The 12052-nt window shown below is 44.4% G+C and overlaps 1 protein-coding gene across 3 annotated transcripts in view; it reads left to right on the forward strand.

Moving 5' to 3' along the window:
* AKAP12 (A-kinase anchoring protein 12) overlaps positions 1 to 8450 on the forward strand; it is a 78971-nt gene extending 70521 nt beyond the window's left edge. For 2 of the 3 annotated variants that reach the window (XM_054570113.1, XM_054570115.1), the window contains 2 exons: positions 754 to 5728; positions 6354 to 8450. In XM_054570113.1, the coding sequence (XP_054426088.1) occupies positions 754 to 5720 (4967 nt within the window). In that variant the 3' untranslated portion in view covers positions 5721 to 5728; positions 6354 to 8450. Of the gene's footprint in view, positions 1 to 753; positions 5733 to 6353 lie in introns of all 3 variants that reach the window. The other variant, XM_054570114.1, reaches the window with a different exon arrangement.
* The last annotated feature ends 3602 nt before the right edge of the window (positions 8451 to 12052 follow it).

The raw sequence follows: 12052 nt of genomic DNA on the forward strand, positions 1-12052 counted from the left end.
TTCATGGACTTTTTAAAAAAAAATTCTTTCAATGCCTTATAACCCATCACTGTCACTGTTCTTTTTTATGCTTCAAAGCTTGGCCAGAGGGAGCTCCTTCAAGCTGGCTCCTGTGGCCTTTTGATATGCCCTCCTCAGCTTTTGAAAAAGCATCTCCTTTCTGTTACACCCGAGTGTTCTTTGTACTTCCCCTGGCCCAGCCCTGAATTTGCCCAAGGAGCTCTTTGGGGGCCATGACAGAGACCAGACTAGTGATCACATAGAAGGCTCTCCTTTAGATCGTCTAGATGCTTTTCTGTGTCATTACTTGCTTATTTCCCTAACCCTGTATTTTCTGTAAAGTGGAAGTTATATCTAAAACTTGACGGATTCTAGATCATAGATGTACTTTGAGAGTCCATTTTGCATTGCAGCGTAACGTGCACTATCTGGCTGACCTGCCCTTCCGATGCTGCGACTACTTATATATAACTAATTTTTTGATAGTTGCTATTGTTAACTTTCTCTTTACTGGGAACAGAAAGAACAGAGTAGTATCTTTGAACCTAAATTTTTTTTTTAAGGTATTTGAAAGAAGTAGACATTGCTTAATCTAGTGAGAGTCACAAATACTGATAAGACCCTTACCTGTCCTGAAATTGCCTGACATTAAGGAAAGTATTAATTGGTTGTGTTTTTAAAATACTTAGTCTTCTTGAAGTGTAATCATTTTATCTTTTCTTCTCTCCCACTCCTCTTTTTTTCTGTTACTAGTTGGACAAAGAGACTCTGAGGATGTGAACGAAAGAGACTCAGATAAAGAGATGGCTGCCAACTCAGCAGTTGTTCAAGACATCACAAAGGAGGGGCAGGAGGAAATGCCTGAAATAATTGAGCAGATTCCTTCTTCAGAAAGCAATTTAGAAGAGCTAGCACAGCCTGCTGAATCCCAGAGTAATGATGTTGGATTTAAGAAGGTGTTTAAGTTTGTTGGCTTTAAATTTACTGTGAAAAAGGATAAGAGCGAGAAGTCTGATACTGTCCAACTACTCACCGTGAGAAAAGAGGAAGGCGAAGGAGCAGATGGGGCTGGTGACCACCAAGAGCCCAGCCGGGAGACTGGAGAAGCAACACCCAAAGAAAGTGAACTGAAACAATCTACAGAGAAACCAGACGAGGCTCCGAAGCATGAGCAGAGCAACACAGAAATTTCTCTTCAGGCTGAGTCTGGTCAAGCAGCAGAGGAGGGCAAAGATGGAGAAGAAAAGCAAGAAAAAGAACCAGCCAAACCTGCAGATTCTCCAACTAGTCCAGTGGCCAGCGAAACGGCATCAACCTTTAAAAAATTCTTCACTCAAGGTTGGGCTGGCTGGCGGAAAAAGACCAGCTTCAGGAAGCCAAAGGAGGGTGAGCTGGAAACTTCAGAGAAGAAAAAGGAACAAGAGCCAGAAAGAGCAGACACAGAAGAAAATGAAAAGACAGAAGACACCTCTGAGAAACTGGCTGCTTCTGAACCATCACACCCACAGGAGACCACAGAGAGAGCTAACGATGCCAGGTTATCGGCTGAATATGAAAAAGTGGAGCTGCCCGCTGAAGGGCAGGGGCCGGGATCTCCCGAAGAGAAACCCGCCCCTTTAGCAACAGAAGTATTTGATGAAAAAGTAGAGATTGTGGCAGAAGTCCATGTTAGCACTGTGGAGAAGAAAACAGAGGAACAGAAAGCTGAGGTAGGAGAAGTAGAAGAGTCCCTGCCATCTGAAAAACTGGTTGAAAAGAACGCTGAACCTCAGGAAGCTGAACCTTCTGAAGAGCCGGTGAAGACCAAAGCAGTGTGTGCCCCTGGAGGGGACCCCACCCAGCCACCTGAACCAAGTCCTGATGAAAAACCGTCTACACACCCCGAAGGCATTGTGAGTGAGGTGGAAATGCTGGCATCGCAGGAGAGAGTTAAGGTGCAAGGAAGCCCTTTGAAGAAACTTTTTACGAGCACTGGCTTAAAGAAGCTTTCTGGAAAGAAACAGAAAGTGAAAAGAGGAGGAGGAGATGAAGAGTTGGGGGAACATCATCCAGTCACAGCAGACTCTCCAGACAGTACAGATGAACAAAAGGGCGAGAGCTCTGCTTCATCCCCCGAAGAACCCGAGGAGATTACGTGTCTAGAGAAAGGGATAGTGGATGCGCACCAGGATGGGGAAGTCGAGGAAGGAGCTACTTCTGATGGAGAGAAAAAGAGAGAAGGTGTGACTCCCTGGGCATCTTTCAAAAAGATGGTGACACCCAAGAAACGTGTAAGGCGGCTCTCGGAAAGCGATAAAGAAGATGAATTGGATAAGGTGAAGAGTGCCACCCTCTCTTCCACAGAGAGCGCAGCGTCCGAAATGCACGAGGAGGTAAAGGGACATGGAGAAGAGCCAAAGCCGGAAGAACCGAAGCGCAAGGTTGACACTTCGGTATCTTGGGAAGCTTTGATTTGTGTGGGGTCATCCAAGAAAAGAGCAAGAAAAGCATCATCTTCTGATGAGGAAGGGGGACCAAAACCGACGGCCGGGGAAAGCCAAAAACCGGATGAAGCAGGAAAAGACAAGGAAGCAGGACCAGACACTGTCCCTGCTGGTTCCCATGAGCATGACCAAGGCCAGGGAAGCTCCTCACCTGAGCAAGCAGGAAGCCCCTCTGAAGGGGAGGGCGTTTCCACCTGGGAGTCATTTAAAAGATTAGTCACCTCAAGAAAAAAGTCGAAGTCAAAACTGGAAGAGAAAAACGAAGACTCTGTAGCTGGGTCTGGTCTAGAACATTCAGCTGCAGATGTTGAAACCGGGAAAGAAGAGTCCTGGGTTTCAATTAAGAAATTTATTCCTGGACGAAGGAAGAAAAGGTCAGATGGGAAACAAGATCAAGCTGCTATTGAAGATACAGGGCCCACAGAAGTTCACGAAGATGATGCTGACGTCCCAGCCGTGGTACCTCTGTCTGAGTACGATGCTGTGGAAAGGGAGAAAATGGAAGCCCAGGATGCCCAGAAAAGTGAGGAGAAGCCTGAGGAAAAGGGAGCGGTTTATGTGTCGGAGGAGCTCAGCAAGAGCCTGGTTCACACAGTGACTGTGGCTGTCGTGGACGGGGCAAGGGCCGTTACTGACATTGAAGAAAGGTCGCCCTCTTGGATCTCTGCTTCAGTGACCGAACCTCTTGAACAATCAGAAGATGAAGACAAGCCACCAAGTGGGGAAGTATTTAAAAGAGAGGTCATGGCAGAGGAAAGCCCTGTTGTTACCAAAGCTCTGCCCAAGGGCCAAGATGCCAGTGACGACACGATCATCAGTGAGATGGAATTGACTTCTGAAGCTGTGACAGCTGCAGAAACCACGGGGGCATTTTGTGCTGAAGAAGCAACGGAAGCATCTGGTGCTGAAGAGACCACCGACATGGTTTCGGCTGTTTCCCAGCTGACTGACTCTCCAGACACCACAGAGGAAGCTACTCCAGTTCAGGAGGTGGAAGGCGGCGTGCCAGACATGGAAGACCAGGACAGGCGAACTCAAGAGGTCCTGCAGGCGGTTGCAGAAAAAGTTAGAGGAGAGTCACAGCTGCCTGGTGCCATAGGACCGGAAGATACGGTTCAGACAACGCGGAAAGTAGAATCTAAAATACCAGAGGAGGTGGAAAAAGGAGAAGAGGATTCTCAGATGCAGGGTCTGATGAAAGAGGTGGACGTAGCGTTGAAAGGACATGTTGAAGAAACAAAAACTGAGAATTTGACACAAGGGAATGTAAATGCACAGGCCACCCCAGAACACTTCGAAAAAGTTCCTCAAGGCACAGAGAGTATAGAGTCCAGTCAGCTTAAGACCACCTGTCAAGCTGAAACCTTGGTTGGGGTAAAATCAGAGATTATACTGGAACAGGCTGTTGCCCCTGACTCAGCTGAAACTCTTACAGACAGTGAGACCAATGGGAGCACCCCAGTAGCAGACTCTGAAGCTCTCCACATCACACAGCAGGACAAGGTCATGGCCATCCATGCAGATGATGAAGGTGCATCTCGCACAGGATCACAGGTCACAGAAACAGAGGCAGTTCCTGTGCTGAAAGAGATGCCTCCAGTACCCTCTGGTTTTCAATCACAGGAAGAATATAAAGAACATTCAGAAATGGAAGAGGTTCTAGAATATATGGATAAAGAGGTATCCATGGAAACTGCAACCACTTTTTCAAAGACTGAGGTGATTCAAGAGGCCGGCCAGTTTGTTGATGACGAAACCAAAGACATACCATTTGTTGAAGGACTTGGAGTGTCTGCACACACAGAAGTAACAGCCAGTCAGAAAAAGATCAGTGAAGTTGCCTTTCAAGATGAAGTTACTAAAGAAGCTGAATTTCAAAAGAATGATAATATTGTTCTCCAGAGTCACACTCAGTCTCTTCCAACCCCAGTGGGGAGAGAGATGGTAGTTCAAGAAGAAAAGGAGGAAATGGAAGCAAAGACAGCTCAAGTGAGTGAAGGGGTTCTTGAGCCAAAACCGGCTGAAGTGCTCAATAAACAGCTGGTCCAGACAGTTCACATGACTGTCATAGACAGGGAAAAGGAAGTTATCAATTGTGAAGAAAGTTCTCCTTCTTGGCTGGTTCAAGAGGAAGCAGTCTGCACAGAAATTCAAGTTCAAAGCTCAGAGACATCATTACCTCTAACAGTTGCAACAGTGGAGGAGAAGGTCTTAGGAGAAACTGTTAAGATTTTAGAAACACCTGGAACCCCGGAGTCTGCAGCAGCACATTTGGAACCAGAAGAAAAGTCCTCTGAAAAAGACTTTATTGTTCAGCCAGGGGAAGATGCAGCGCACACAGGGACTGAGTCTCAGGGGGAATCAATGCCAGTGATAGTACCTGCTACCCCTGAGAAAGGCATCAGTGCTGACCCAGAAGGAGATAAAACCACATCACAGAAAGGGAGGTCAGATGAAGACTGCGAGCAGGTTAGCTGTCAGGAAGTCAGAGTGAGTACAACACAGGAGGAAGATTTAAAGGCTGAAAAGGAGATTTTGCAACTTAAGACTGAGAGCCGTAAACTTGTACAAAATGTAATTCAGACAGCAGTTGACCACTTAGTGAGTACAGAAGAAACAACCACCGATTGTCAGGCACTGGCTCACCTGGTAAAAGCTGACTACCAGGAAGCCGAACAGAGAATTGAGAAAGAAGAAAGGAAACTTCAGGTTTCCGCAGAGGGTGAGACACAAACTACCACAGCCAAAGAGGAGTCCGCACTCACCGCTGCGGAACAGACATGCTCAGATGTTTCCAAAGACGTGAACGCAGCTTCCCAAGAGGTCACGACTGTTGAGGTTGAAGGTTCCAGTGTAAATGACCAGCAGCTAGAAGAGGTAATTCTTCCAATCCAGGAAAAAAGAGGAGCAACTGGAACCGAGTCTGTGCGGGAAGATGGCGATCGAGCCGGGTTAGGAGAGAGAATACAGGAGCCGCTATCCGAATCCCAAGAAGATGAAAAAGGTGATGCTGTCGATTACCCTGAGAACCTCCCCTCAGCCCTGGAAGATGCAGAGGCCTCCGGAGGCTTAACCAAAGAATCTGCAGATGCAAATGGACCAAAACTAAAAGAGAAGGAAGTCGAATTTCAGGAAGGGAAAGGGCAGGGCGAGTCAGAAAGAGAGACCAAAATGCAAACACAGGAGACACAGAAACAAGAGAGGCAGCCAGCAACGCCAGAACGTACAGAATCCTAAAACGTCATGTAAGTAAGTATCCTTTTCTTCTAAAACAATTTTTTCTTCTTTAATGCCATTTGATGGCAGATTTGTTGTAAGGGAAGCAAGAGTTCAAAATAATTACAATTTTATGCAGAACTATCAACCAGACTAAATATGGGTTAGTTTCTTTCATTCCTCTCATTGAAATGCCATTCAGTCATATTGGTGTCATGAAAATAATGATTTCATTTTACCCTCAATGTGATTTCTTTCAAAGAAAATAAAGGCCCACATGTGTGCACAAGTGTACATTTGTGTGCGTGTTTGGCCAAAGGGCTAAGAAATATGTTATGCTTGCTCAGTCCCATACTGACTAATCTATTGCATTTTTAAATAAGGAAAAGTGAATTTTTTTCAGCAGTAGTAATGAACAAAAAAAAAAAAATTCCAGTGCACGTGACGAGCCTGACTCGGCGAACCACACACATTGGCTTTGCGGTCGTGGAGCACATGGTGTGGCCCTCACCCTCTTGCTTTCTTAGAGAATTAAAGGATGGCGTTAGCGGCTCCGGTAACTGTGGCTCACCTTCCCCGCTGTTCTGTGGTGGACTAAATGAGGAGGGGGGAAAGGGATTTTCTTCACCTGTGCATCTTTCTGTCCCTCTCTAGTTACCCTCGTGTGTTTGCAAGACCAGAATGGGAAGACAAGTGGTGGAAGCAGGTGAATGCCACTGATGAGACTGAAGACCAACATTTCAGACCTTTGACAACCGAAGAACAGGCCTATCAACCAGTCTCATTCCTGGGGATCCCCGACAATCCCGAGGCCTGATCGGGAGCTACAGCCGGTTCACGTTTCCTCCTTTCAAGACCACCCTGTCGTTTTCCCCTTGATTCCATGTAATGTCTCTCATTTAAGGTCCTGCATTCTAAACCTGGAACTGGAGTTGGAAATACCTAGTTCCGCTTCTCAAACTGGAGTATCATTCTTTATGTATTTATATGTATGTTTTAAGTAATCCTCCTCCTGTATCTATTGTATATTTTTTCTTAATGTTTAAGGAAATGTTCAGTATAGTACATTTCTTTTGTATCACACAGTATATGATGGGGCATGCGGCCGTAGTGGAGCCTTGGGAAGCTTCTTTACGACCTGTGGAAAAGAGCTTCCTGGAAATGACATTCCTGATCAGTTCCTATAAAGTTCACTAAGGATTAGGCCATGATTAGTATTACTCTGAGATTGGTCACTTTCCTACTCTGCACAGTGTGCTAAAAATGAAAAGCTTTTTTTTTCCTTTTTTTTGAAACATACAGAATGTTCCATTTTTACTGTGAAATTTTTCTTTCTGGCCCTGTGGAAGTTGGAAGATTTTTTTTTTTTTCAGTAGCACATAAAGTCTTTTCTCCTAATTGTTACGGTTGTTTGCACAGATGAGCGTGCTTAATCCTGACGCAAAGTAGCGATATGTTTTCATACTATAAAGAAAAGAATTGACTTCTTTAAGTTTTTGATTCCATTTGTAGATGCTGGACCCCATTCACACACAGCATGAAGTCAGTCCGGTTCTTTACCAGTGGTATTTTGATAGATGCTGGATTGTGTCTGTGCCATAGTTGTGCCCACTCTTTTAAGACAATGTTGCATTATGTTCATTTCCAGAAATTGTGATTTGACAACTGATTTAAATAAAATATTTGCTTCACTTAGATTTGCTGGTTTTATTAGCTACTAGGAAGGCTGGGACATAGGTTTACTGCATTCTAAAAGCAGTGTAAGTTAGAACTTTCTTACGTAGCCTCTGTGTGATGTTACCACTTTATGCCGGTTTGAGCTGATGTTCAGAGGAAGTCAGCAGATAGGTAGGTGTCTGCCAGGACTAGCTCGGAGCTTTGCAGATTGACAGTGCTGTTACAATGCCACCATCTGGTGGTGTCTTCCTGAAAAGGTCAGTTTTCTGCATTACTATTTGTTAATTGACAAATGTTTCTAGAAAGGAATTTTAAGGCTTAATAGTAAAAATGCCATGCCTCACAGGTGATCTAGGGAATTTTTTTTAATGTTAAAATGATTTATGATTCTTGCTAATATATAAAAGGGTCTGTCAAACAGTTGTCACACAAAGAATAGTTGCCTATCCTCCATAAAATTCCACTTTCTCAAATGTAAATCTGGCCTGGCATATATGCTTCCTAAAGTTTAACTCAGTACTCCAGTTTGAGAACTTAATTTCAACTACGCATTAATGATTTTAAAGGATAACATTCTACAAAGACTAGAATAGTCTTAGCAGAAAGAAAATTTGCTGTTAAAACCAGAAGAGTAGTGTCTGTTACACCAGCAAACCTGACCACCACAGAGACTGGCTATAGAAGAAAGACACCTCCCAACAGTGGAGAGGACCCCGTGGCTGGAAAGCACTGGCCATCCTTCCGGGAGCTACTCTCATGGATAACAGCCACCTGTGCTTAGTTACTAAACCCCCAAATTTAAAAATTAGCTTCTGATCTAAATAGCTCCTTTTGCGAACTTGAGACTTTAAAGTGTTAGTGTCAATTTTCGAAGATCAACCAAAAAGTATTGGAGATGACAGCAATTTGTAAAGAGGTCATGATAGCTCCAGTGTTGACTTCCTCTCTGTTGCAGGAAGAAACTGTGCTATTTTGAACAGATTAAAGACTTTTATAGTTTGTGGTAAACAGATTATCTTTTTTTTGTTTGTTTGTTTAAATTCCATCCTGCCACTTCATCCCATCTGTCTGACCTGTGGCCAACCAGGCCGCCATCAAAGCTGGTCCTCTGTGACTGTGCCTCCCATACTGATGACCGCCTGGATGTGCCCTGGACGACTTCTGTAGTTCCTTCTGTGCAAGCTCTGTACCTCTGTCCGTTAGCAACACTGTCTTATTAACAAGAGGAATGCTATTAACAGTAGCATGAAATACAGTTCTGTATTAATAATTCTAAAGCTGCTGTTAACTTCATAAAGTTCACAATAATCATGTAAACTGCAGAAATTGGAGCAAGTGCCTAAATTTTGCTGTTTTTGGCAGTACTATGGAACCATGTACAACAGAAAGCAATGCAAGACTTGTAACCTCTCGTCACTTCTTGTCATTTGAGGACTATACAATGTTCCCCTTCAGGTTATTTTGCTAATGGTACACACAAGTTGCCTCTCTGTACACATATACTTTGTTCTGAAAATTTCTTTCGATGTTTGGAGCTACAGATAGTTAAGGGCTGAAAATTTTAGCTTTCAGTGTAAGCTTCAAGCTTAGCAGTTTTCTTTAACTTGAGATAATATTTGATTCCTAGTTCTGTTTGGAGGCAAATTTTCATTTATCTAAATAAAATGCAACCTAATTAAAATGCCATGGATTTTCTTTCCATAATTTCACCTTAATTCCATTTTGATTGCTTTTCTATTTCCTGTTGTGATATTTGTCACACATTTATCCTTTTAACTACTGAGCCATTCCTTTGTGACACTGTCCACAGAGCATCATGGGAGTTGGGAATTTATCTGGGATATGTGTGAATGCACAAAAATGTCTTTTATCACTGATTCCTAATCCTTTTGGGTCAGGGCTCCTTGAACTGGAATCTTAGTAACCCTCTTAACTGACCTCCAAAACCCAACAACAAACAGTGTTATGTACAGTTTTTGGATAATCACACAGCCCTACTCTGAAGTCCCCACTAACGACCAGAACGAGAGTTAAACCTCTTGCCCAACTCTACAAGAAAGGAAATGGATGTGACCCAAGGGTTCCAAGGAGCAAGAGGCTGGAACCTGCGCACTACCAATGCATCCAGTGAGTTCACATGACTTCATTTCCAATGTGATCCTGGAAAACAGACCTGCTGGACAACCTTGCATTTTTGTTTAAATGCAATTTTCTCCTCACCTCCAAATTCCTTATTGTCTCCAGCCTAGGTCACTGGAATTAGGACAATGATGTGGGGCCAACTGTTAGCTGAGATTTGGACCACCTTTTAACAGGTTTTGGCTAAGGTGGCCGGGGCTTGGGGACAGCATGGTGAAGAAAGTGACTTTTTAAAAAAATGTTACAGCTTAGAACTCAAACTCATTTCTTGGTATCATAATATAACTGGCACCCTTAACAGGGATCTACTTTAATCTCATAAAACTTTGCAAACTTCTGCATTGCTTAATGACATTAAAAATTTTAACAAGAGTTGGATCTGATCTTTAAGAGAAGTTTCACTGTAACACTCCTTTTTGGAGACCAGAGGTAAAGTGACAGTTCCTAACTGGTGAAATTAGGACCCAATGTGCTATTTCCCTACACCGGACATTGAATACTAAAGCCTAGTTCTAACCCTGTGGTTTCCATTCTAATCCAAATTACTTGGCCGTAATTAACGAGCACAGAAGCAATACCATAAATTAGGCTAATTTAAAAACCACATTATGCTTGATCCTGTTAAACCCTGTTAGCCTTAAGAGCTCACCTAATTCCTGGAAAAGCAGGGGAGTGGGGGTTGCCTCTAAACACAATTAGGGTTCTTTTTAAAGATTACGGAAGTGATACTGCGGGGGCTGCCAGCAGGCTGTTTTAAGGAATGGGACCGATGCTTTCTAGCCCAGGCTACTGACTCCCAAGGCAGTGTTGCGGGGTGGGGGTGGGGGCGGTTCGTGAGCTATTGGTTATCACAATAACTAGGTGATACAGAGATCTGATCAGATCCCTGGGGAGGAGCAGGAAAGGGCCGTAGAAGGAGGCTGCCCAGGACAATGGTACAGGGCCTAGGCTGGGATTGGCTGAGAAGTGGAATGCCTCCAGAGCGCACGGCATTATGGGCGAGAAGATTTGGGATAAAAGGAGGGCGGTGGGGCTCTCGGACTGGCGACCTCGGGCTCTCAGGCTTGCCCTTCCTCAAGGACGCCTGGAGGATAGTGCTGCAGCTACCTGCGTTTCCCAACGGCCGGTATTTGGGTGTATTTTGGGTGGGAGAAGAAACTCGGTGTGGCCTAAGATGAGCCTGGCCGGGCGTAGCGTGGCCGGGTTATTCTTCCTTGGGTGTTGTAGAAGGGACAAGCTTTGCGGCCGACGCCTGCCATTCTTCTAAAATTGTGTAGCTTCTGTATCTTATGTTTTAGCTTGTAAACTAACCCTATAGAAATAAGAATTAAAAACTAACAGGGGGACTGATAGGAGAACCCAGGTGTTAAAGAAATTAGCCTTAATTAATTCATTAGGCTTAAGTGACTAATGCATGTGGAAAGCTGTTACTCCAAAGTTGTGCAATTTGTGAACAGAGACCCCTTTCCCTCTTTGTCTTGCCTCAGGCATTTCACCTGGAGGGTGGCGGTGGGCAGCAGGACCCCCACTTGCTGTTCGGTAACATAAGTTGTTACTAGAAATTAATGAGTGGGGGTTACAGATGCTTGTGGTCCTGCAAGGCCCAGGGCGGCCCTTTCTATGAAAGGGTTTTTGATCTTAAATGCCAGGGCAGCTAGAGATTTTCTTCTAGCTTTCAGAGAATTAAAGGCTAGGGGTGGGAGGAGACCAGCGAACATGTTATCATAATAAGCCAGACAGAGGTTGATAAAGGCCTACATTAAAAGCAGTGGCAGTTTGTCTGGAGAGATGTGGGTGAGATCAAGAGATAGTGGGAGGTATAATCAACGGGACAGGACACCTGATTATCTCTGTCCTGTGAGCAGTGTGGGGTGAAGAAGGAAGTTTGTGGGGTCGTGTCCTGACATGGGTGGAGGCGGTGAGGTAATACCAGCCTTGGAAATGTTCCATTTGTGAGGCTTGTGAGGTCTCCCAGGGTAAATGCAGAATGGGCAACTCTTCAGAAGAGTTCAGGACAGACAGACGTCAACAGCTCTTCTGTCCTCCCTACGTCCTGGAGACCCGGAGGGAAAAATAACCCTCGCCAGATCCTTGCAACATTGCTTAAAATCTCATGCACAAACAGTGGTAGTTAGAAAAGGTGAGGCTTTAGAGGCTTTTACTTACCCTGCCACAGCAGCTTCATTTCAGAACATGTAACCAGCTCTGGCTGGTGTGGCTCAGTGGGTTGAATGCTGTCCTATAAACTAAGAGGTTGATGGTTCGATTCCCAGTCAGGGCACATGCCTGGTTGTGGGCCAGGTCCCTGGTTGATCAGTGTTTCTCTCCCTTCCTTCCTCCCTCCCTCCCCATCTCTCTAGAAATGAATAAATAAAATCTTAAAAAAAAAATTGAATGTGTAACCAAGTACCTCCCAAGATTTTTTCCCGTTGTGAAAGTGCTTTACAAACTGAAAAGCAAAATGCCATAACACGGTAATATTAGTAAGAAGAGAAACTTTAATAACATTGTCCACTAGAGGCAATGTTGTAACTGCT

The sequence above is a fragment of the Pteronotus mesoamericanus genome, unplaced genomic scaffold, assembly GCF_021234165.1.
Source record: "Pteronotus mesoamericanus isolate MK-2021 breed Mesoamerican mustached bat unplaced genomic scaffold, CSHL_Meso_final contig_20, whole genome shotgun sequence".
NCBI classification, from domain to species: Eukaryota; Metazoa; Chordata; class Mammalia; order Chiroptera; family Mormoopidae; genus Pteronotus; species Pteronotus mesoamericanus.